Raw genomic sequence first — 25,486 nt, 5'->3', positions numbered from 1 at the left:
TTAAAAATTACTTGTACGATCTTAAAATTCAAAAATTTTAAAAATGAAAAGAATAATAAGGACATGTTGGGTGTAGCAAAAATAAAAATATCATAGTAAATATAATAAGATTGGAAAGGTAGATTAAGAAATACACATATTATAAATATGTATATAAGTTAAGAATAAAGATATATACGATCAATTAAAATGATACAATGAAGATATTTTTTGTGTTACAATATATTTAGAAAGGAATGGTATAAAAAAACTTAAAATAACATTTAAAATTACCATGAATAAATATACAAATAAAAGTTAAAAGAACCAATATAATTGACACAAGGCTAGATATTCATGGCCATGGCTATAAGTACCCACATGCAAGAAATTCGTCATTATAACTAAAGTATTAAATATTAGAAAATAAAAATATTACTGTCCATAACATGGCAAATTTTTATGATAATTTTTGTCGAAATTAGGAAGGAGAAATCCAAGCCTTTCACCTCATAAAGTCCAACCAGAATCAAACCTCCACTCCCTCTTCACCCTTTCTGTCCAAGCGGGATTCCACGGCATTATCCAAACAGGCCCCAAAGAGAGATGGATGGGCAGGGGATCCTCAACGTCTCAAGTATCGAGTACAACCTACTAAAAGCTTTCAAAATGGCCCTAGAGAAGTATATATAACCCACGGACAAAGACGAGAAATCTTATCTCACCTTGGGATCGCCGTGTGGCTGAAATCGCCAGGTACGGCTTAGGTGGGTTGCATTTTAGATCTGCCCTGCAGGAAATCTCAAGATACTGTAAACAGCGTTAGAATGCAGCAAAATTTCCAACATTTTTCAACAGCTTTGTAGCGCAACAAAAACAGTATAATTCCAGTGCACAGCAGCAACCCTGATATAACAACATATACATCTAGCAGCTGTCAGATATTATGAATAAGAATTTCCCAAGAAAAAGGAATTGACACCTGTAATTTCTTTTTTGTTTCGGTCACCCACAAAGTATATTTGCTTTAATTCAGATCCCTAAATGAATGCAAAAACAAGTATTCACTTTAGGAGGGTGATATAATTGAACACAATTAGTTGCTTTTTCCCTTCCCTGGTGCCCATCAGCAAGTGCAGTCCAAAGTGCCATCACATTAGTAGCTTGACGTCCAAAGGAAAATGCAGGTTATCGGCATAAGAAGGCCATCACCAATGTGGCCATCACCGATGTCATTCATCCAACCGTTGGAAACTTGAGAGCTAACAGAGCTGCACAATTCATTATACAATAAAACAGGAATTTAACATATTCAAAGCAGCTGCAACATTACACTGGTGTTCAGTTTGAAATGAACTCCCAATCGGTAATACAAGTTCCACTAATTTATTATATGCTTCGAGAGGACACAGGTATCATATCTTTTCCTTGTAAAAAAAAAAACTCCCTAAACTGCTCTACTATTGAAAAGAGGAGCCCTGGGGTCTCCTGGCTTTACTAGTTATATTTAGTTCAAGACTAGGCTTCCTGCCTCTTATTTCTTGGTTTTGTCGAGCACCTCAATGTACCTCTTTGGTATGCCATGGTGGTCAACAAGATGTTTTGCAAGGTCATCGATCACTCCACCTTGAACCAGCACCTCATGCTGCCCTTTCTTACCTGAAATTCATTATGGAAGTTGTCATTCTTAAGCAACTGTGGCCCAGGAGTGAAGCAGTGAGAAAAATGTACATTGATGCAGCAATGCTGATTTTCTCAATAAAAATTTGGAGATAAGGCATTATGCAGAATATAGAGAAGTAATCAGGGGCACAGAGAGATACTAGAACATGGTATCTAGCAAGCGGCCAGCAGCACTCTTCTTGGATAGTTCAATACTATCAGTAACTAATGTCTTCACTCAAAACAAAAACTGTGTTCCATTGACTCTTTCTTGTACTTCTGTTGTACTCTGTACTCTTAAGGTATGTGGTTGAAATTAGATGCATCAACTATTAGTTCGACGCTATACATTGTCATAATTATATGCATTAAGTATTAGTTCGACACTATCTGACTATTTATCATCCTACTTGACCTGTCGTAGGGACAAGTTTCATACATCATCAATTAATGCCAAAGCATGCTAGAAAATACTGAGATCACTACCACGAGGGGAAAATCATGAACAACAAGGGTCATTTGGCAAATTGGTTAGGGCAAACTACGCACATAGGCAGTCAACTTAGGTAATTGTGATGGGCATGTGGTTCCACACCTCCCCAAGGTGTATGCAAATGAATAATATTCAAGCATCCGTATGGATTCATATCGGCAGATGTTTAGGTGGCCGGACCATCTAGGTAACAATTCCTACAAGAGAGCCACTATGTTATATCAGTATGATGAAAAGTCATCATAAATAAACAAGATACAGAAGTTGTTAGGTTTTCCAACTTATCAAATCATAGAGAATTATCATAAATAGTAACTTATAATAATTATAAGAAAAAAGAAAAAAAATCTTTTTTTAATATTCAGGGTGATTTAGCTGTATAATTAATCATGGCATCAAAAATTGTATGCAGAATGTATGTTTAGTTCTCTATTTCTGCTTCCGAACACCATATAAAAGATCCAGAAAGAACCATTAAGGATGCGTTTGGGAAGTGATCTGGAAGCAACTTCCAAAACAGGCCCTAAGTATATCTACAGTAAGTATAAACCATTACAAAGTCAAAATCTACATATAATTTTGAACCCTAGCTGATCCACCTCGCTGCCTAGGCATTCTGACTAAATACTTGGGCATGTATTAAATTTCCATAGCATTTTATGAACATGGGTTTTAGCATTAGGTTTCTTTGAGTCTATGCAGTGCATTGAAGAAGGCATATTTGAATACAGCTTACCAAGCAGAACAAGCCCTAATCAAAGAAACAACCACCTTACAAAATGGAACAGACAAGTTGCTCTTCAAAAAAAAAAAAAAGAAACAAAATGCAATATCAATGTGCATAACTATCTTTTCTCTGCAGATGTTCAAATATAATTGCAAGTCAAATGTCATAAAGTACTACGACCAAAAGCAAAATGTTGCTCAACCACTTTTATCTTGGTGTATTGACTATTAACATTTCAGATTTTTTGGTTTGAGGGATTGAAATGTTACCATCTTGCCTAATATTAGATAGGAACTCTGTTTCACCTGAGAACAGAACTGATTTGAATGAAACAACACTCTGACCAATTTTGACCACAAACAAGATAACCATCTCCTTTTTTTGATTAGAAGATAACTATCTCACAATGGTTGGAAAATCTAGGAGGTTTAGCTGTCCTAGCATCAATAATATGTCATACAACAGTAGCATGGGAAAGTATCAGATTTATATGAAAGAAAGACTGGCATAAATAGTCAGGTATCCGTGTTATGCTAGGGCTGGGATCTCCAGCTGGATCATTGCAGAGGTAACTATACTTATGTTTACTCCATTCATCAAATCGTTCTCCTAAGCAACTAGCTGACAAAATAGGAGCCAACATATGACAGACATGGCGCAAGTGGGCATCCAAAACATCATCTCTATGTTATACAGACCCTTTAGCTTAGCTTTAAGAAACCATACGCCACATTAGCCATGGGCATTGGCAAGACATTTAGGTATGGTCTGCAAGTAGAGTCTTGGATAATGGAAGCAGAAAAAAAGACATGCACCTAACCCACGAAGAGCATCAGAGACCCTAACACCAGCACAACCTTTAGTTCATTGCAATCAGTTGGCTGATACAAAACAACCTTCCAAAAATATAGACCTCAGTTGATAGCGCGAAAAATATAAATGACACAATTCATCAAGAGCAAACAAGAGCGGAGAAGATCTTATGTAAAATCAATAAGATGTCATACCTGGAAGCTCTGCCACAGATGTACTGCAAGCAAATTTCTTTTGAAGCTCAGATGCTAATAATTCAGCATCCATTAAGAAAGACTCTAGCCCTGAGACTCTTGTCACTTTCTTGTTTCCCTGACGTCGTTCAGTCATAATTTGAATGGACCTAATTGCACCCTTACGCACAGCAACATCATTTCCTCTGGACACCCTATGGTGGGCTTGCAGCCGGTTTAGAAATGTCACTCCTAAGTCTTTCTTATGGATCTCTGTTGGGTAAGTTGAGCCCTTCTTGATGGTCCCTTTGAAGAGAGCATCACATAGTATAGCATCCAGAACTACCGTTGCCTTATCCGATGGCTTGACCAAATTTTCTTTCTCCACATAACTGAATAGCCGGCAAAAATTTTGACATAAACAAAGTGAAGTTTCCAAAATCAGCAATATAGCATACAAATGGAAATATAAGAAGAAAAGGTGAAGTCCAACAATAAACCTTCTAACTTGTGATGATTTGTGACATATGAAAGAAAATTATGAGGCTTTCATTGAAATCCTGATTAAGCAAATACTCCCACAAATAAAACAATGAATTTATGGCAGCTAACCTGAAGACAATCTCAGATGCCTCTGATGCACTGTAATATTTCCCGGCGTCAGCTCCAAGTGATGTGAATATGGGTTTGACGTGCGTACTTGGCTTATAAATTTCAGCTACCTCAAGTTGCTGTTTAGCATGCCGCACTTCACCAACTGAGGAATCATACCTCTGATCAGCAGTCTCTACTACTTGCTTTTCTGGTCTGAAGGACATGTAGTCTTGGTGAGCATGGTTAACAGCAAGTAACATGACCTCTTTCTTATATTTATCCTCCTTTGCTGATATCTGTCAAGTTTATGCAACTAACGTTAAATAAAGTATTAGAAAATTATAGATCCTGTAGTCTTTGCTTAAGATGGTTCAAATGCCTGACAAATTTAAGTACGCACCCACTCTACACATTCATGCAGTTTTGTTATATATGTAAAGAAACAAAGAGAGGGTTTAGGGTTTAGGATTTAGGGTTTAGGGTTGATACATACAATATTACTTCCTCCAGTAATTCATTACCATGATACCCTTTTGGATAGCCAAAGCACCCCATCAACATGCACAACCATATCTCTTAAAGGAATGTTAGTTATAGTCTTTGCTTGGAAAGTGTTGCAGACATGTTTTCTCCTCCATTATTAGTGATAGGTTAGCCTGGTATGTGACTCGGACAGGTTGAATTAGGTAACCAAAAAAAGGAGCTTTCCCAAATTATCTACAGAGAAAGAGAGAGTCATTCTAGCAACCCCAGACATAGCCAGCAAGCTATGTAGCGATGATAAACTTTCCTTAATACCCTCTGGCTGTGTGAGAATCTATTGCCTAGAAAAAAGTAAAACATACATAGCATAATAAGATTTTACCCTAATCGCGGACAGAAATATAAATTGATAATATTTTATACAATAAAGGACTCTTGAGATGCTTCTTTTCACACATCAAAAAAAAAAAACCTCGAAACTGCAATAACTCAATAAAACACAAATTTCATTGTTTGCTAAATAAATTTAGGTATGAATGAATGATATTCATACCCTACCATGCTGTCCAAAACTAATCAAAAGAAGAACATGCCATACTGTATATTTCCAAAGTTTCTTTTCAGAATATCCAGTATGAGTTTATAGTTATGCTTACCAGCCCAGCAGAAGATTTAGCTAGTAACCACTTTGATAGTTTTTTATGAGATGACTTTTTAATGTCCAAAGTGATGCCTGGAGGCCTACAGGGCAGTATATGGTTTGACCTACACATCATAAGCATATAGGAGTTGTAAGCATTATAAGAGACTTGAGAAAAGAATGTGAAGAAAAGCAAAACACAGGATACTAATGAAAATAATCAGACCAAATGGTAATAATTATACTTCAAACAGTGGGGAAGCAAGATTTATTGGGATTCCCATAAAGATGGGTTTGATGAGCCCAACAAAGAAGTATGATATGCACAGCCACATTAAATCATAACATCCTCTCAACTGCGTAAACAATGTTGAGCATCTTAATTTAGCTATTTCCTACAGAAATAATTAGAAATTTGTAAAACTATTCTCAATTTTCTATTAGTAAGAACGCTTATATTTCAAATAAATGAAGATGAGACATCTGCATTCAGCTGTTCTTGTCTGTTATATAACCAACATTGCTCAAGAATAAGTCCACAGCCCAACAACAACATCCATAATGTAGTAGGCAATATGGGCAGGACTCGAGCATGATCGAAAAGAACCAAGCTAATAATAACAATAATGAAAACCTATTTAGTAGGCATCATCTAACTCACCAACCATGAGTCAAGATTCAATAAATTTAAAACAAGTTTATGTTGGAAAGGGGAAGAAAAGTGAGTTCCATGTGGAGTACCATAATGTGCTACCAGGCATGGGAAGGTCTTTATCTTTTACACTTGTGTGCAATGCTTGCAAAAGGCATTTGTCCAAAAGAAAATCTACTTCTTCACTGGATATAGTCTGCTGTTCCTTCTCATTGTTTGATTCTTCAGCACGTACATTATCTGATACCTTTAACCCACTCATATCAGCAGCAACCTCTTCTTCACAGGTTTCATTGCTAATATCAACATCCTGTGGAGCATCAACATCTTTTTCAGTATGCATATCTGAATCTGCTTCTCCTTTTTCTATGACTTTGTCACCATGTAAGCTGCTTGAAGCATCTCCAGAAGCATCAGATAACTGAGAAACTGAAAACAATGCAGGATCTTCAACGACAACATCTTCCAAAAATCCTGCATTTGGAACATAGTGACCTTCAACTGATTCCCTGTGAGAAAATTTAGTAAAATATATGTTAAATCCAGTACTATCAAAGTCTCAAAGATTTAAGAAAAGCATCTAGTCCTTCAGGCCACTATACTTGCCACAATGAATCATGATAACAATGTGTTATTCGCAAAGCCTTGCCCCGCAAACCAGCTTTTAAGGCTTCTGCACTACTCATAGTGGTGGTTCCAACCTGTAAAAATTGGATAGTGGTTATGTAAGATGCATGCCAGCATTTCTATATGGCAACTAACTGGATGGAAGAAGCAGTTGAAACACATACTGCAACTGGTGCTGGGTTGCCTGGGACTTTCACTGCCCATGGCTGCCCAGCTAAGAATGGAGGCAGCCCTTCTGGAGGTATGCTAATACCCGGGAACATCAAATCAGCACCTCCAATGACATAGCGAGATACCTCACCCCCCTTGAGCAGAAATGCAGGTAAAAGTTCAGGAACCTTCCAGAGCGCATAAACTGCAAGCTCGAGATGATGTTTCCTTAAGGTAATTAAGTTAAAGAAAACCAATTTACAAGTCTCTAAAGAGCCAAATGAATAGTTAGAAATCAATCAATAACCTCATAAACAATCAAGCAAGGTTAGGACAAGATGAAATGCCATCAGAATAATATGCAGTACAGGCAACCCCACTTCAACAAAATCATATTGTCCATATTGTCATTGAAATAGAACTTGACAAAACCTTATTAAAAAAACCTGTACATGGGCACCTATTCCATGTTTTTGCTAAAGATAAATATTGCAGATCATGCTGTTCAGGTTAGCAAAAAGGTTGTTGGCAAAACATGCACGCTAGCGCAGGAACAAACGCCGTATTGCTGAAAGATACAAAAATAGAATGTTAAGCTATAGAAGGTATCTATGCTCATTTCTTGTGTCTTGACTATTCTCAATAGTTACTCCATGAGCAGGTCTTCAAAACACAAACTATTTATCCACCCCATCAAATGTAATTTTTATCTTAAAGCTCGTGGATAAACATAGCCTAAACACATAAGCCACGATATAAGGAAGAAGCTTTTGTACCTAGACTTTTCTTTGTAACTTGAATGTCCTTTATGGCGGGACCTTGTAATTGAAAGGGAACAATCAATAATGTCTTCAATGAAATGATAATGTAATTAATAGAGAGAGAGAGAGGGAGGGAGAACAAATAAATATGACTCCCAATAAATATATTTTTTTGATACTATAAAATTAAAGAAGCAGAAGTCTAAGAGCCATTAGTCCATTTCTTTATCTCCCAAAAAATTATAACCTTCTTACTCCCCTGAATATTTCTGTAATTAATAAATCACAAAAATTATATATTCTATCATATGCATCGCATGTAGAAGACACTAGTATATTAAAAACATAAACATACAAATTAAAATAAATATGATTTAGTATATACAGAAAAAGAAAAAAAAAATACTCCAAGAAATTCAGAAACTTGAGAGGAGAGTAAAAAACCAAATACCTCAGTGATATGTTTAAATTCATGCAAGTTTGGTTGTATTTACAACTAGCCCAACCACAAGCGAATCCATACTAGCATACATCATAGCACATAGCTGCAGGTGCTACAATATGGGATAATAACAATCAATAGTTACCAATGTAAACCAGGAGCTACAACACCCCATGTGTGGTGGTGGCCATCCAGCATCTATATGTAATCCTCATATCAAGCTAGTAACTATCTGAGACGTACTTATCATATGGCAAGACTGGCTATATCCTTGGTTTTAGAGATAAAGGTTAATTATTTTCTTTCCTTACAATTAGAGAGGAAAGGAAGAAAAAACTAATTGCTTGCATTTTGAGCTCACCAAATGCAATCTCAATCTGTCAGAGAAAATTTTAACATACGTATACAGATACCTATTTCAAAACTTAAGGATAGACCAGTCCACCCATTAGACCTATCAACCATAGGCCGTTGTTGGCCAGATCAAGCTAAAACTCGCAGCTAGCTGCAAGAAAGACTGAAACCTTATCCATACCCTAGTCTTCCCTGTCTCTTTCCCCTAGTCTTCCCTGTCTCTTTCCCCTTCCTCTCTCTCCAGTCTCCATGCCATGGCTTTTCTTCTTTTTTTTTTTTGAGGGTTTTGTTGTGGGGGGGGGGGGGGGGGGGGGGGGGGGGCGACTGTTCTCGTATAAACAGATTTAAAATGTCGAGGTCACATGGAAAGGAGAAAAGAACATCATCATCATTGAGAGAGAGAGAAAGAGAAATCTAGGGATGAGGATGCCGAAGGTCGATGTTGTTGCTCAGAGCTCTGCTCCACCATTCCCTCTTCTTCTCTTTTAGATTGACCCAAGAAAGCAAAAGACCCAACAGAGGGATCAGGAGGAGTAGATATATTGGCGAGGATGGCTCCATTCTAGAGTCTGGGAGATGAAGAAGATCCTAGATTTGATAGAGTAAGCTTGAGGTGTTGGGAGAGAGTTGAGAAGGGAATTTGGGGACAATTTGCTTATACATTGGGATTTGGAAAGATGATAGCCCAGTCAAACCATGGTGTGACCATAGTTGAATCAGAAACCATTGCCCAGCCACCAAAGTGATTCAAGATGGGTCAACCGTTTTAAAACACTGATATCAACAATGTTGGCTTGTATCTAGATGAAAGATGTGATGCTTAAAAGCCTAAATCAAAACCATGTATTCTGACTTAGGCTGGTACTGCAGCCTTTTCTTATTAGATATTGTTTGGTCGAACAGATCATAAATAAAATATTGTATGCTAGATAAATAAATTGGGATATAGGAAGTCTAGAGTCTAGACCCAACCTAAAGTGAATCAAACAGTGGGGAGTTAGGGTCAATCCCTCCTTGATCCAGTCAGGGAACTTTTGAGGTGGTTTTTCCTCATGATCAAAGCCAACCCGATCCAACCATTCACCTTTTTTTGTATGTTGCAACTAATAGTCCTGTAGAGAGAGAGAGAGAGAGAGAGCAAGAAAAATTGCAGGAAAAAAGCAGACTTTTGGACTGTAATGCACAACCACAAAAATTCTGTCACTGCATTTGAAACAAAGAGCCAAAAAACTGGATAGGAAATTATAGACTTCTGGACCATTTCATACTAATGGACAAGACTTGCTGCAACATGCTAAATTTTATCTGCTTCTTAGAGAAGACAATTATGATGACAAATGGCACGCCTAGTAGGGCAAAAACATATGGAAGTAACTCAAATATAAAGGACGGAGTAATTAATAGCAGAAGGAAAAATGTGCAAGCAGAAAAATGGCAGAATACACTAACCTGTGGGAAATATCTCAGTGCCTCGCCCATCAATATCAAAAAGAATTGGAAAGCTTCCTTCTACACCGTACACATGCACGCGATTTGGGTACTTAGCTACTGTTATCTCAGCCTAAAACATATATTATGGTATAAGGAATAAAAAAGATTGTTTTACCATATAAGAATCTATGAATTAAAATAAGCAACTAAAAGCCGCATCCAAAAGCATCAAAAAATTTACACGGTATACTTTTGAAAAGGACGGGCTCACCTAACCTGATATAAAAAGTCGTGCTATAGAATCTCAAAAGAAACAGATATATTCTTCAAGCAGAAAATAATATAATATTTTCATAAATAGATACTTATAATGCTATTAAACAACAGAGAATCTACACTCCAACCCATGTCCATCTGCAAATCGAAAATGAGGACAATGCATCATAACAGGCAGTGCATGTCAAAATGGATTCAATTGAACAGTTGCTGGTAATAAATTAGAATCTATTAACTGAAAGTCATATAATATATGAAAATGAGCAATTCAACCAATAAAGCATAAAATATATAGCAGTGATCAAGTGGTTTAACTACTAAAAAACAATCCACGCATTTCAATACACATTTAATCTGAAAGTATCATGATACAGAGTAAAAATATATTAACCAGGAAATTAACTATTGTCACAAATGCCAAGAAATATTTATTGCAAATTAGATAAGTGACACACCTGATGCCCAGAAATGATCGAGAAACATGGTTCTATATAACTCCCAAATAAAAAATGACAATGCATGCAGACATCAATCAGTACTTCCCAGAAATGCAAGGCCAACTTTTATTTGGTGTTGCAGATAGGCAATAGTGGTGAATGATAAGAAGTATCCATCATAGGGAAAAAATCACTACCATGGAACAAAATCATTTCCTACAAATGCCAACAGAATTGCGACCCTGCAGTGTTTGCTAGACATTTAACAAACCCTTGGGAACATCCCCTTCATAAATAACTAATCTCTCATTCCATTTGCACATCTGAAGGCATATTTGATACCCTTAGAAGAACCGCACCTTTTGATTGTTAAAACTCTCTGATGTTTTAGGTTTCAACTTTCAATGATTAGACTTCAATAAGCACATTCCCATGATCAAGGATTCATGGTCAGCTCACTAGGAGAAAACAAGCTTCTTAGCAGATATGATGGTCTCTTTGCCATGATTTTCCAGTTCCTATGTATCTAGAAGTGATCAGCCATCATGTAGCATCCATTCCGTCCTCTATCTTTACATTTTTTATATGAGAAGACAATAGTATTGAATCAAATTAATGGATTGTATAAAGAAGGCTGAAAAAACAGTGAAAAAACAGTGATAGAAACTTGCAAGAAACGTTCACACTTCACAGATTATTCTCATGTGAGAATATAATTTCCAAATGATGCAGCCAAAGCCACAGTTACAGATAATCTACATCAGAGTTGGCATTAAACCCAAAGATCAGTTCACAATATCTGGTACCATGATTACATCAACTTATATATCTGGTCCCACCCACATGATTGCTCCTCACTAGAAAGCTGCCCCTCAAGATCAGGAGTTACAAGGAATTAGGCTGAGATTATGTAAAAGTGAAATTTATATGGAACAACACTAACTCATGAAGATGGCCAGCCAAATTGCTTAATACATATGCACATGATATGGTCAGGTACTCATAGCCATGAGCAATCATATAATACATATGCACATGATATGGTCAGGTACTCATATCTGTTGTCATTAAGCCTAGGCATCAATATACAGAAAAAAATTTATCATTCTTGGGTTTGAGAAAATCCAAATTAATGACCAAGTTCATGAATCTTTCTCAGTCATACATACACAAATCTAGACGGTCCGTGTATACCCTAGCTATCTCCGATGCCATAATAGTTTGGTGGAAATCTTGCACTAGTATCCTATTACATCACAATAATTATTTTGCAATATTTCCTGATACGGATTGATCAGCCAAATTAGTGTTAAATTGGGTTCAGAACATCAGATACTTAATATTTGGCCTTGTGGCCATAGTTCCCTACATGTCCCACTTGTGTTGAGCCAAATAAATCATTAGACTTCTTGCTAGCCTTCAGGGCATGACGCTATCTTAATATGATCCATAAAGGCTTCCTAGGATCTGAGAGTTTCCTCCCATGGATTAGTTAAGAGCCAACCTAACTACAAATCCAACATATGCATTGTGATGCTACTCACACATCAGTGAATTTTTTCCTTCATGGTAACTTTAGCCAATAACTCAATATTTAAGTTCCATCAAGCAATTACACTCAACATATATAATGCATTACACCTTCAACAAAAATGTTAGATGCTCAAATTTCAAAGCATGTGCTTGAATGATTAGTTTGCATGAGCATCATATCATGATTCTACATATGGGAATAGCCACATTTGCCAAATACTGTAATTATGCTAATATTGTAACTATATGAGCGTAGCTGCAATATTTGGTGATTTTTTAAAAAAACTCATGAATTATTTGTCATATAAAAGCCACGTGAACTATTCTGCAAACTATCCAAAGATGCATGAACGGGCCATAAATAATTTGTAGGATTCGCTGAATTCGCGAATAAAACATGAGAGTTCATGTTTATCTTGAGGTGAGGTCACGATCTTGAGCATGCTAGAAACCATGTGAGATAAGCAACTGGAAAAGAAAAAACATTGATTGGGAGAGAAGGGGAGAAAGAAGGGAATAGACGACTTGGGTTTCGTTCAAACTTGGGGAGAGTAAAATCAAAAGATCCATGGACACCACCAAAGCTTTCTAAACTAGAATAATCAGAGTCAATTTTCACTTCCCTCCGCTAGAATAAGCATTTTGGCTTCCTCATGTATTTTGTTTTTTAAAAAAAATCTTCTACATCGTATTTAGAAGAAGAAGAAGAAGAAGAAATTTCTTTTACATCTTCCACATATTCCTTGGGTTTAGTTAATATAAAGTAATTATGAAAATACTAAAAGTTTTAATGTTTTATCCTTTTTATACTTATCGTTAATTTAATTTTCCAAATTTACCCAACTTTCCTGAATTTAATAGATTTTTCTGAAATTAAAAAATTTTAACATCACTAAATTATGCCCAAATATGGAACTTATGATAGTGCATATGCCTTGGCATGCCAGCAGCTGGCTATGAGTAACTTCATGCCTAATATGAAGCAGCTAATTCTCATAATGTATTACGAGCAATACATAACGAGCATTACTCTCACTCATTTATTAGCAATAACCATCTACCAGAGGTCAAGGCAGCTAGAAAATAATAAATTAAGAATAAATAATGAATATAAAGAAAAATATAATGATAGTTATAATCCAACAAATGGAACCAATGTTATTTGGACACTCTAAATTTTGGATTGTTTGACATGTCAAACATTTGGACACTTGGGATGCTTCATAATATTCCTTGACACTTCATATTATCAAATTTTGATGCCATCATCATTATGTGTCTACTTTTGGCACTTCCATATGAAAGTTTTATAAAAAATAATAAAAAAAAAAACTCTAGCATAAGAATTAACAACCTTTTTCTCAAATTTTATAAGCTTAAGAATCATAGGTCAAGCTCATTATTCATTATATGTCTATGTTGAAACATACTTACGCATGCATGTATAAAGTAGAGATGTGTCCCCATGTCCAATATTTAGATGATTACATGTCAGATTCAGGTGTCGAGTGTCCAAGGAACATTGCATGGAACATAACATATCAAATAAGTTGAAGTAAATCAGTGAGAACTATCATCTTGACCTCATCCAATACTTATTTACAAATAGATTTCATCCTCAATACCAGCACATGATACAAGATATTAAGGCAGGTGTCTAGGTGACCCCACCTATGCATACCATCTAGGCAGCCGGGGGCCAACACAGCTGTCATTGAAAATATTGAATGTGTTGCAACATTTATGCTATAGATATAAATTTCTCGGCACCAATTGTTCCAATTAAACAACATTATTTACAAAACATAGCACGCTTAAATGCGGATTTGCCAACATGATAACATTTGATGCATTTCCAATATCAATAAATAATGATCACATCATGAGGTTTTCCCAAATTTAGGGCTCATTCTGTCATCAATGTAAAATAAGCATTCTGGTGATTTCGCCTGCTACCAACAAGGTTGTACACACTTCACCATATTTATCTTCATGCATCATAATCATGTCATGGGATTTCACATGCTTCAATGGATACAACTCCAATCCAAGGTTTTAAGGATTGATGCCAATGCCCATGCAGTCACCCACCAGCATGGTATGTGCCGTGCCATGCCATGCCATGCTAGCCCACATACCACACCATTCTAAGACTAAAAAATAATAATAAATAAACATACACCATTTTAAGCCAAAGGCTAAAAATGGTTAAATAAGTGTTATGCTAAACTAGGTCATGTGTCAGTTTGGCCTAGCACAACCAACACTTGTGCTTCAACCATGGGTTCTTAAGTATCTTGTATAAAATCTTAAGATTATAATATTTAAGTCTTGAGATTTTACACGCTTTTGCACATTTACCCATCATGACCATGACCGTGGTATAAGGTCATGAATTTATGGAGTATATCCAGATTTGCCCTTTGAGACTATACCATCGCATGGGGTTTTTCCATTCATTTACTGTTCATGAATACATATGAACGTATGCTCTGAGAAATGTCCACTCGCGTAACAGAATGCCATTTAGCTTTCAGTACTAATTGTATTAAGTCTGATAAACATATATTGATTATAGTTTTCTGTAAGATCATAGGTCAATTCATTAAAAGTTATTACCTTCAGAGGAAGTATAGCATCAATGTCAGCATCCGAGGCTTGTGGGAACCTTTCCTTGGTTGTTCTTCTAAGCTTCTTCTTGTCTGCTCCTGACAACCGTTGCATTGATTTTGCCTCCACTGGCTTCTTAAACATGATGGGCAGCTGGTATTAAGAGAGCCAAGCCAGTTATAACTGCAAAAGCTAAAAGTTAAAATTATTTCATACGCTCATGTGCTGATATGGAATACTATTATAAGATTCAATTGCGATAAAGCCATCATCAACCCTATTACTCCAGAGCAATAGTCAGTAGAGCCTTAGCTCCCGTAAATAAGGAAAATGGATGCATGGGTATGTATTAGTTGTACAAAATGCAAAATAGATGACCTCCTCACTGGCAAATTCAAGAAATTCCAAACAAAAATTCTTTATCCTCATAGTACAGCTATTATAGGATTCACTGAAAAAGGTCGGAAAAGGTAGCATTGTTTATCATAGTGCCAACATTTACCATACAAATGAGGTAAATGTCAAATTCATCCTTCCTGAAACTAAAATCAATAATTCAAGTGCAAGAATAGAATAATAAGAATTCTCATAGTTGCGTCAAAAGCTGTTGAATCTCTAGAATCAGCTCATGTCATCTTCAAACAAGAAATGAAAAGATCGTTAGCATGAGAGGTCAAATGAGCGATAAGTGTGGGAGTCATGAAGCAAAGATTATCACTAAGACATTAATAGCATCGCCTCCAAGAATGTAATCAGGCATCACACTTCCTGTACCAAAGATTCTTGATTATAACAGTAAGTTTTACAAATTCCCAGCTTGAAATTTGATAATGCGCCCTTCTGACTCCACCTTTTATTCCTATAATACAACAGGGAATCCAATACCTCGCTAAACCAAAGACCATATCACCGAGACTCAAAAATGAATCAAAATATCAAAGAAAATGCAGAAAAAATAATCCGGTAATTGCCCTTTCATTCTTTATCTTGATTGTATAAAAAATTAAAAAAAAAACAGGAAAATGAATCAAGTGATACCAACCAAAAGAAGCCCGATAAGTGAGGAACAAAATAAGCTTAATTTTGAGGGGGATTATTGAGGGGATAGAAGAGAGAAAAACGAGTGCGTCGCCAAGCTCTAGCGGTCGACCTCGACGAGATACGAAGCCGGAACGGATCGCTTCGCGTTCGCTTCGGGTTCGCTTCTAGAGGGGAATGGAAGGTTCTAGAGCCCAGATATCTCGGCGGGGTGCGACCTTTGCGGACGTCAGACGTCCGAAGGAGACCGATGCGTCTCTTGAAACTGGGTGGTTCCGGAACTTGGTCTGGGTCTGGGTCTGGGCCCAAACTGCCCAAACTGGGTCGGGCAGGCTGGAAAGAGCGGGGCAGAGAATCTTGGGCTAAATGACTCATCTGAGGTTCATCTAGGATTCAACTGGAGATTTTTATTTTTTTTTTGAAATAACCATGTAAAAAATTCTGAACTATTTGAAGGTTTTAAATTTTTTTTCTGAACTTTAATTTAGTATAATCAGATCATCGAACTTTTAAATTCGTTCAATGCGGATTTTGGCTATAGACTTAGCACAAAGCTTTCATGTGGCTTCACTTTAATTTGGCTCGACGCAATAAAAACTCATATCTACTATAAAAACATGGCAAACTAATGTCTAATATATGCGATATGCATGAGCCATGAAGAATGAAACAAATCATACTCTCTTGTAAAAGGTGGTGTCATCCTACCCTCTATATGAAAGAATAATTTGGATGGTGTCGTATTGGTGAAGGTACATTAGGATTCCATATTCCTTTTTAGGATATAGAATTTCTAAATACACTAGGTTTTTGAGTATATAAACTTATTTGACATTATTAATATGAGAAGATGTTAAAACCTTAAAGCATAAAATTATGGTGTTAAACCCTCAAAGTGTAATGTTGAGAAATTTTGGCTCACTGGTATCTATAATAAGGCCAGGAAAGCTTGGAATTGCAAAAGCAGGCATCCACTTAGAGTTAAAAGCATCCATTTTAGTGAATTTAACCAAAGCTTCTCTTCAAATATTGAATCATTAATCTATGGAAGATATTCCAAAAAAACCGCCAAGCTGAAAGTGAGATTCTATTATTCCAAACTAAAGAATCAATAGATAATGATTGAATGTCTTTGGAGGCAATACAACTATGTTTTGAGGCAGCAAAAAATCTATTGGCGCCATAAACCTCATTTTGTGAAGAATAATATTGGCATAGAACAAATTAGAGAGAGAAAATAATTAAATTTTTATTAATAAATAAATTTTACAAAATTCAAGCAATAGTGCTACTACATTCGGCTTCTACTATTATTTTAAAGAAATCTTACAAAACACTCTCTCCCCTTCTCACATATTCTACCAAGCTATTATGCTACCATGCTTAGACACAGTATAGAAGGATGCTAACCATCGAAAACTTTAATAACTGAAAAATTTAGAAGAGTTATTGTACTCTCAATCACTAAAAGTTGCTGACGGTGCCCATAAAATGCAAACTAGATGCCGCTGCATTGAAAACCCCTCCACTTTAAATGTAAACACCGCCTAAAGAGCAACCACATTTTCTAAGAAAAATATAAAAATAGATTAATGAAAAAATAATCCTACTAAAATTGGGATAAGAAATGAGCACTCTCCCTTATTACAATATTTTGTTAATGAATCCGATCTTGCCATGCAATGTCATACATAAAGTAAGTAACTTCTTATTGATCCATCTCCTTCGGCGTCAAGATAAATTTGGATTGGTAAATGGAAGAGATTGTAGCAGGAGTAGGATTCATTATAAAGGATCATATGGAAAGACCCCTCTGTGCTGCATCTTCATCTATCCCCATTTGCTCTGCTCTTACAAATGAGATGAGGACTTCATGAGGAGTATGCATGGCCTTTTAGGTATACCATGATTCCGGGATATTGATGGAAGATGATTCCATCATCATTATCAAATGAATCTTCGAGCAGCCGGCTGGTATACATCAACATAATCCTTAGCTCAAGGACATCTTATCATATAAAATGAGTTCTTCCAACCTTTCAAGCCACACTGGAGAACACTACTAGTTCACTGGCTGGTTTAGTAAGGGTATCTTTGCAATAGTCTATAATTATATTCTCATAAAGAGGGAAAGCTGAGGTAGAGAAACTAGTGAAGCAGCTATTGTAATCCAACCTACCCGAATTAATCGATATCTATTCAGAAGGATATCATTAATCGACGCCGGATGATCGACTCCAATAGAACAGAAGCTGGACATAGTGCCATCATCCATTCAACCACCTATCATTGATTCTTGAGTCGTTTGATCGAAACATAGAATGGAGAGAATCACAAAGCCGAAACCTCTGATTTGCAAGGGTCGAGAAATGTACATTACTTTATTATCATGAGAAAAAGAATTTTCTTATCATCAGATAGTATATAGTGCAGAAGTTACTGAAAATAATGAATGCTACATATCGATCTGAGTTAGGTCAGTTTAAGAGTTCTATGATATCAGTTTGGATTATGATACAGTTGGTTGAGGGGCTGCATTATTATCAATTGAGTTGGGTTCAGCAATATATCCAAATCAGTTCTCATTTGTTAAAGAGGTTGGAGTTAGCCCAAATGCAAGACAAGTTCTTCACAGAGCTGTCCTGCCTGTTTCAAAGTTTGAGATAGCTGAGATCGGTTTTTGGTTCAACTCCATCTTAGTTGAAATATGTGATGTTAGTCTATTAGTACAGCTTGGGCTTGAGGCGAAGGAATTGCAGAGCCTACTGCCATGAATGCCTTTGCAGAGCTTCATGACGTTTACCAAGCATACGGACACTGATCCTAAAATATATTGAGTTCTTGAACTGAGAAATTAACAACTTTCCAGTCATAGATGTACATCAAGATTGTGCCTTTATTAACTTTTTTTGAATTCGTGCATGTTGTTTGCCCCATCATAGCATGCCATGAGATACTACTAAGTATCAATAGTAATAGTATCAAGATTGATGCCATAAGTGCCAGCTTTCGAGTTTAAACTTGGAACTTCTCTGCAGGGCAAGAATTGAGAAGACTCAACAGATGTACAAAGTTCCATGTCATTAACTCCACCATCAAAAATTCAAGAGAAGTGTGCAATCCAACATGGCAAATCAGCTGAATAAAGAGCATACTAGAGCTCTAATTGTAAATGAGGCTTAACATAACAGAGAATAAAGGGGTTAGCATTCTTAAGTGGCAAGGTGAGAAGGAAAGAAACTTTAGAACTATAAGAGCTTTTATAAATTTCCATTCAGAGAACGTTCATACAAAATTAATGCACACCAACAAAGAAAGATCACACAGTAGAAGGAAAAGCGCCGAGCAGAGTCTAACCAAAAGGCCGCCCAACTGGAAGCTGAAAAGAAGGGGAAAAAACACAAAAGGTTACGAACAGGCACAAGATTCTGGCTACAATATGAGAAGTTATTTATCATACTAGTTCAAGACTGATCTGCTAAGAAAGCAAACTATGAGATGAATATTATTATGCCACTGCCACACCAGCAAGGTGCGGTCTCCTCTCCGAACCACTGTTCTCACCCATTAGGTCTAGTGGCATCTTTCTCTTGGTGCCTGCTTTGGATGCCAGTGCCATTGATGTTGCATAGCTTCTCAACTTCTGCACATCTTTTGTTTGAAGAGGCTTTAGGATGAAATCGTCAGCTCCGATGGCTCGGCATCTATCCGTCAAAAGAGTGCATGAAAAAGTTGCCAGCACAAATGCAATTTGTGAAAAGGAAATGCACCAAAAGAAAAATGCAGTGGGCCAAAAAAGTAACATGGAACTCCATATCTGGTAGGTAATGAGCATATATGAGATAAAATAAAGATGCAATATCATAGGTCAAGTTTTGCGATTTGATGCCACTTCTAGAAAAAGGGCAGGCAGAGAAAGCATGTGGTAAGTGGAAGAAACAGCAGAAGAGGATAATGCTTTAAGTGCTCATCTCCTTGTTTTGAAACTTTTGACTGCTACTGTTTGACACCATCTTTTTACATGTAAAGAATTCTAGAAATCCAGATTAAGTCTGGTAGCATGGGAAGTATTGGGTGGAAGATCCTTCAGATTCACGCAATTTCTAGTCATCAGTGACAAGTGTAGCCAAAGAATATTTTTGTCATATCATCAAACAATCGATCCAGATCATTAGTCAAAGCACTTAATACTGTAATCATTTTTGGCAAATTTAGATTGGATTTCGTCCCCATTGACAATGATATATTCCCTCCCCACTAAGAATTACAGGCCACTTAATAAGCTGTGCCATGATTCCTAGTACATCAATACATTTTCGCACTTTATTATTTGGATGCAAAGTAGGTTCCTCAGCCTGAAAACTGGTGAAAACAATTGATCTCGATGAGTGTTCAGTCATGGAAAGTCCAAGGTCAAACATTAAGCAAAAATGCACGATCGGCTGTCAAAATTGACAATCCTGATGAAATGGATCATCTCGATGCTTTGATTACTAAGCCATGTATGATGTGGTCGGAAGACGAATGGTTTCTAAATGTATGACTACTAATCCATGGCGGTTGACATTTGTTTTTAAGGTAGGTTTCAATAAACATTGTGGATCATTAACTTGAATGGCCTAGCATGAACATTTGCACTTACATATTAACAATTCCCTGAAAACACTAGAGCCATACCATGCAATACATGCATAGATATGTAAGTTCATTGTACATCATACATACCTAACATCCATAGCTTTGTACTTATTGAAACCTAAAATTGAGATATTTAAATTGTCACTAAAACTTGGGCAATAACGGTTCCATGCTAGAGTTTATCTCACATAAATATCCTGTGCAGACTAAAAATATGCAAAGTGTTAAAGAACCTAAAAACCTGTTGATTCTCTGTGGCTCATTTTCTGATGACATTATGACCACAGGAATAGATTTTGGGCAGCTCTGCTCCTGAAATTTGACGTATAGAACAAAAAAAATGAAGATTTAACAAAAACTGATTTGGACATAATCCAAAGCATAATATAATAAAGAAATTAATAAATGGCAGAAGGACTGAGAGAAATTTGTGGCTAGAGCACCATAGTACCTTAACAGCCTTTAGGAGGTCATAACCGGTCATTTCTGGCATACAGTAGTCAGTGAGGATTATGTCAATCTTCTTGTCCTGTGGACATTACTTGTTAATGTAGTCAATGGTAAAGCATTATTAAATGAAAATATTTAACAAACAAAAAAATTAGCAAGTAAACGGCTAATGGAAAAACTTAAACGAGACAATGATGGATCCAGGTCCATACCAAAGGGACAGGATATCAAATGACTGCAAGAACACTTGTATTGAACATTAAGAATTATCTATCTCTATAACTTGGTAATAACTCTCCTTTTTATTTCGAATTGACGAAAATTACTCTATTGTAGAGGAAGATATCGTTCACTAAAGTATTTATATATCTGCCCAAGGATTTCAAATTGTAGACAATCTTTGATGGCCTTTTTTCTTGGCTGCATAACTTGGAGTAAGGACCACTAATGGATAGGAAAAACAAACAAAAAAAAAAAAACAATACATCGAATGCGACTCCATGCTTGCGCAGAATGTCTACCCCTATGTCACTATCTCCTTTGTTGTTCTCACTTTCATCGCACTGCCCTGACCAACATTGTCATCTAGTACTGCCCATCAGACTACCAAAACCCAATCCTGGCGACAATGTTGACTCACGTCCCCCGTGCTCTTTACTTTTCTTCTGTACAATTTCCATTCACTGCATGAACCACCCAGTGTCCCTGCTGGCAGCATCATATCCCTCTGCATAGCATTTTCTGTCCCTACCACTCATTCGAAGCTTTACCTTTTTCACTCAAGTTCTCCTTTCACACAATGACACCCCACTTCAATGCATGCAAACCTCTCCCTTGGTCCCAAACTTAATCCACCAGTCAGCATATTGACCCTACCATGCGCCCTACCCCTTTCTAAGAAATAATACCAAATAATACCGCAAACAGAACCACCATCCTTTCCCCCTCTTACTCCGAATCAAGGAAACTCTACAAGACAATTAGCAAACTGAAGATGCACTGAGAAGATGATTGAGATAGTTGTCAAGAGATCCAAGGACCGGAAGTAGGTGCCTAATAAGAAGTATCCTACGAGATAATAGGTGAAACCAATGTATCATGGACGCATGACACAGCTTTTTAAGTGTCCAAGTTCTTCGAAGAATCTGACAAGGGAATCTTTTAAAAATCAGTCATGAGGATGCATTTATATCTTATTTTCTTCTCAAGAAAAGTAAATTTGTGGAGCTATATGCATATATTGAAAAATGAGCCATACTTAATTACTTATGGTCCTTAAGTTCGCAAAACTTGATAAAATGCTTGCTTGTTGTTATGTTAGAAATGATGACTTTTAGATAAATTTTCAAAAGTAGACACATGATTATGAAGACACTATTATACGGCGGTATGAACTGTCGGGTAGTATCACGAAGTGTCCCTGAGTGTTCAAGTATCCAGCACATAAAAAAAGAACCCAAAATTTAGATTGTGTAGGTAACACTGGTTGAAACTAACGCCATTCTTTAACATGATTACTAAGGTAGCACAAATAGATTTGATGACTATAGAGAGGTATTCTAGTACCTCAATGAGGAATTATAATTTATACACTTGAGCTCACATCAAAAAGTGCTGATAGATTAGTGATGCAAAATTTACTCCTCCCTCATGTTTCTCTGTATCATTATGAAGGTGACTGAATAAAGTGCCCCACCAAAAGATAAAACTTGTTTGGAATGCCAGAAACTTCTCACCATATCTCCATCTGCTTGCAGGGGAGAAGGATTTTTCTTTTTTTTTTTTTTTTTGTGCCGCGGGGGGGGGGGGGGGGGGGGGGGGGGGGGGATTTCTACTCAAATTTGAAAGGTGTGTCTTAAAGAATAGTGAACTTGCATTCTTTAAAGTTCTTTCACACAGAGAAAGCAGAAAAAAGACTGTGGTAAACCTCTGGAAAAACAGCTACTAGTTTAGCCAAAAATTGACACTTGAACTCAGAAAAACAAATATCTTTTAGCCCTGATTATATTAAGATAACTAACTGCAACAAAGTCTGTGCTTTATTAGATGACCATAATATCACTATACAATATTCTCTATAATTATTATCTTAAACCTAAAAGTCTGCAATATTTTAGCTATTACCTTTAAAGATCCTTGACATAACTTTAGAATAAAGAGGTAATTTTTCCAAAATAATAGGAACATACATATCCTCAGAAAAGATAACTTACATTCACAGTTGGAGACTCGGCCTTCCCTTCATTTAATCCAAGAATTTCCATTGCCTTCTTTCCACTATCAACAGCAATTACTGAATAAAACAGAGCATGTTTAGAGACTAGCTTTTTGAAGCCTTTTAACACGAAAAATTTTGTTAAAAGTTAGAAAACTGATGGAAGGTGTGAACTTCAATTCTAGGAACCTAATGATCTCTATAGAGATAAGATTGCGAGTCAATCAGCAAAACTAAGAGTAGGAGATAACGTAATGATCAGAAAGAGATACAAGCAAGCAACAAACTGATGAACTTGATAAGAGGTTGAAAAATTATATGTGGGAACCGAACCTTGGACATCCACCCTTGAATTAAAACGGAAGGAGGGTGAGTTCTTTAGAATTATCCCAATAAAGTATACAAACTACAACGGATACAAGAATTCAGAGATTCCAATCCATAGATTAAGTACAATATTTGAATAAACAAAGAAGATTGCATGAAGAAGCATGCACTTATGAATGTTTGGACACACTCTCGAACCACGAATTGGAAGAAAAATGAACAAATTGGTCATACTTCAAAGAACACACAGAATTCTAAATAAGAGATTAAGAGAAGGAAGATGGACTGTTATCAACCAATTAAGAGGACACTTTTACTAGCCAGAATATTTTAAAGCAGAGAATGAAGCATCAACGGCATAAGGAAGCTAAGCAAAAACAATGCATACTGAACTAAAGGCGAACTAAATATTCCCAAAGAGACGACAGATCCTCTGTTGAAAATTAAATTATTACATGGGAATTCAGACAACCTTTATACATGTGCTCAAAACCTTATATGCAAATAATTGACTGATAAACCGAACCCCTAATTCAAATATTAAAAAGATAATTTGAACTGGTGGAAAACCAGGATTCGAGCAAAGTGTGGCCTAATTTTTTTCAGAAAAAAGGAAAAAAATATATAAGAGAGTTAGATTATAAACTCCAAGAATAGACAACAGAAGAAGCTTCTATATAGATTTTCTTTTAGTGGGAAAAAGGAAGCAAAAAAGCTGACTACGCATTGCCTAATCAAAAGAATGAATTTTTGAAATCGCTGACAAAAACATCATCATGCACATCCATTCATAATATATAGTTATAAACTCCATGCTAAAGGAAAAGACTGACATATAAATCCAAAACAATGGTAAGCAAATCAGCTCTATCCAGTTAAAACACAACAAAATATGTAGCAAAATAATCCAAGTAACCCAAAAATTCAGAACAAGAATTATCAAACTGTCATCCATTAAAACCAACCCAGAAACATCCAAAAAATCAAAAAAGGGACTAACTATATCAATTATCGTTACTTAATTTCTTAAATCGTTTTACCTTCAAACATGGTCCCACTCCTCTTGAGCAAGCCCTCCACTATCCTTCGGTCCACCGCGGAGTCATCCACCACCAGGACCCTCACCTCCCCCTCTCCTCCTCCTCCTCCTCCTCCTCCGTTAACTTTGCCGTTATCCCCCTCCGTCACCTCCCCCATCCTTCCACCACCTTAAACCCAAAACAGCTCCTCTTTAAAAAAACTCCCAAGGCTTTCAAGCAGTAGACATGGCTCTCGCGACAGAAAAAGAGAGGGGGAGAGAGAGGAGAGCGTGGAGAGCGTGAAGGAAAGAGACTTCGTGCCGTTTTAAGGGAAGAGAGAGAGGGGTGGGGCCCCCGCGCGTGTGGAGCGGGACCCACTCTCAGGAGGGGAGATCGTGAGGGAACGGAATACTTTCTCCTAGATTTGGTTGTCGGGGAATCTCAGCCCCCACGGGATTCGAGTCATTGACCTCTCCCTTCCCCACCGCGCCAATAGTCTTCTTTGCTCTCCCCCTCCCCCACTCATATCGGATTCGGATCCCCATCTCTTTGTGCCGTTGCAACCTGTAAGTCCCCTTATATTCTTCATTTCATAAATATTTTCCTAAATATCAAATTTTACATAAAAAAAACCTTCTCAAATTAATATTTACACACATATATATATATAGTTGTTTATTTTAAATTATTATATTATATTTAAATTATTTATTTTAACAATAAATAGTTGTTTTTCTTGATGCATAAGTGCATAACTCACATGTGAATACTAGACAATCTCTCTTGCTTAAGTGTGATTAAATAATTTTTATTTTGTTTTTGGAGATTGTGTTCAGCTGGATAAATTTGATTGTATTCAAATTAAAATATTGTATAAATTTCACTGATGAGTTTTTTTATGATTTTTTCATAATAAATCTTTCATGTTAAAAATATTTTTTTAATAAAACTATAATTCTTGG

The 25,486-nt window shown here is 36.5% G+C and overlaps 2 protein-coding genes across 8 annotated transcripts; both read right to left on the bottom strand.

Annotated features, from left to right (window-relative positions):
• Positions 1-1,262: 1,262 nt before the first annotated feature.
• Positions 1,263-16,106, bottom strand: LOC103711076 (eukaryotic translation initiation factor SUI1 family protein). Of its 5 annotated transcripts, none has more exons than XM_088709786.2 (10): positions 15,880-16,106; positions 14,847-15,020; positions 10,000-10,111; positions 7,008-7,148; positions 6,823-6,917; positions 6,306-6,725; positions 5,581-5,689; positions 4,460-4,737; positions 3,869-4,239; positions 1,263-1,638 (listed from the first exon to the last, which is right to left on the bottom strand). In XM_088709786.2, exons 3-10 carry the CDS (start codon positions 10,027-10,029, stop codon positions 1,514-1,516), a joined length of 1,569 nt encoding a protein of 522 aa, XP_088565912.2. In that variant the 5' UTR covers positions 10,030-10,111; positions 14,847-15,020; positions 15,880-16,106; the 3' UTR covers positions 1,263-1,513. The 5 variants fall into 5 exon arrangements, with proteins under 5 accessions (XP_088565912.2, XP_008795288.2, XP_088565911.2 ...); XM_008797066.5 differs by having other exon boundaries at positions 7,008-7,198; positions 15,880-16,103; XM_088709785.2 differs by having other exon boundaries at positions 7,008-7,198; positions 15,876-16,016.
• Positions 16,107-19,116: 3,010 nt separating this feature from the next.
• LOC103711077 (two-component response regulator ORR5-like) lies at positions 19,117-24,836 on the bottom strand. 3 transcript variants are annotated; one of them, XM_008797073.6, is made up of 6 exons: positions 24,546-24,836; positions 23,177-23,256; positions 20,965-21,042; positions 20,755-20,825; positions 19,336-19,579; positions 19,117-19,254 (listed from the first exon to the last, which is right to left on the bottom strand). In XM_008797073.6, the coding sequence occupies exons 1-5, from the start codon at positions 24,700-24,702 to the stop codon at positions 19,384-19,386; spliced, it is 582 nt and encodes a 193-aa protein (XP_008795295.4). In that variant the 5' UTR covers positions 24,703-24,836; the 3' UTR covers positions 19,117-19,254; positions 19,336-19,383. The 3 variants fall into 3 exon arrangements, with proteins under 3 accessions (XP_008795295.4, XP_008795294.2, XP_038986734.3); XM_008797072.6 differs by having other exon boundaries at positions 19,440-19,579; XM_039130806.3 differs by having other exon boundaries at positions 19,117-19,579.
• Positions 24,837-25,486: the final 650 nt, after the last annotated feature.

The sequence above is a fragment of the Phoenix dactylifera genome, chromosome 13 (genome assembly GCF_051530095.1).
Source record: "Phoenix dactylifera cultivar Ajwa chromosome 13, Ajwa_hap1_PhDact_Kaust_v1.1, whole genome shotgun sequence".
Lineage (NCBI taxonomy): Eukaryota > Viridiplantae > Streptophyta > Magnoliopsida > Arecales > Arecaceae > Phoenix > Phoenix dactylifera.
This window is presented reverse-complemented; position numbering and strand designations above follow the sequence as displayed.

Bases quoted from the DNA above. Each gene is read 5' to 3' on its own strand.
- LOC103711076 (XM_008797066.5), bottom strand. From the start codon at position 14,981: ATGTTTAAGAAGCCAGTGGAGGCAAAATCAATGCAACGGTTGTCAGGA. The intron at 10,112-14,846 runs GTAATAACTTTT...TATATGTTTTAG, and splicing joins ATGCTATACTTCCTCTGAAG to GCTGAGATAACAGTAGCTAA. The intron at 7,199-9,999 runs GTTAGTGTATTC...TCGAGCTTGCAG, and splicing joins CACTGAGATATTTCCCACAG to TTTATGCGCTCTGGAAGGTT.
- LOC103711077 (XM_008797072.6), bottom strand. From the start codon at position 24,702: ATGGGGGAGGTGACGGAGGGGGATAACGGCAAAGTTAACGGAGGAGGA. The intron at 20,826-20,964 runs GTACTATGGTGC...GTCAAATTTCAG, and splicing joins ACCTCCTAAAGGCTGTTAAG to GAGCAGAGCTGCCCAAAATC. The intron at 19,580-20,754 runs GTTTTTAGGTTC...TTTGACGGATAG, and splicing joins GAGCCACAGAGAATCAACAG to ATGCCGAGCCATCGGAGCTG.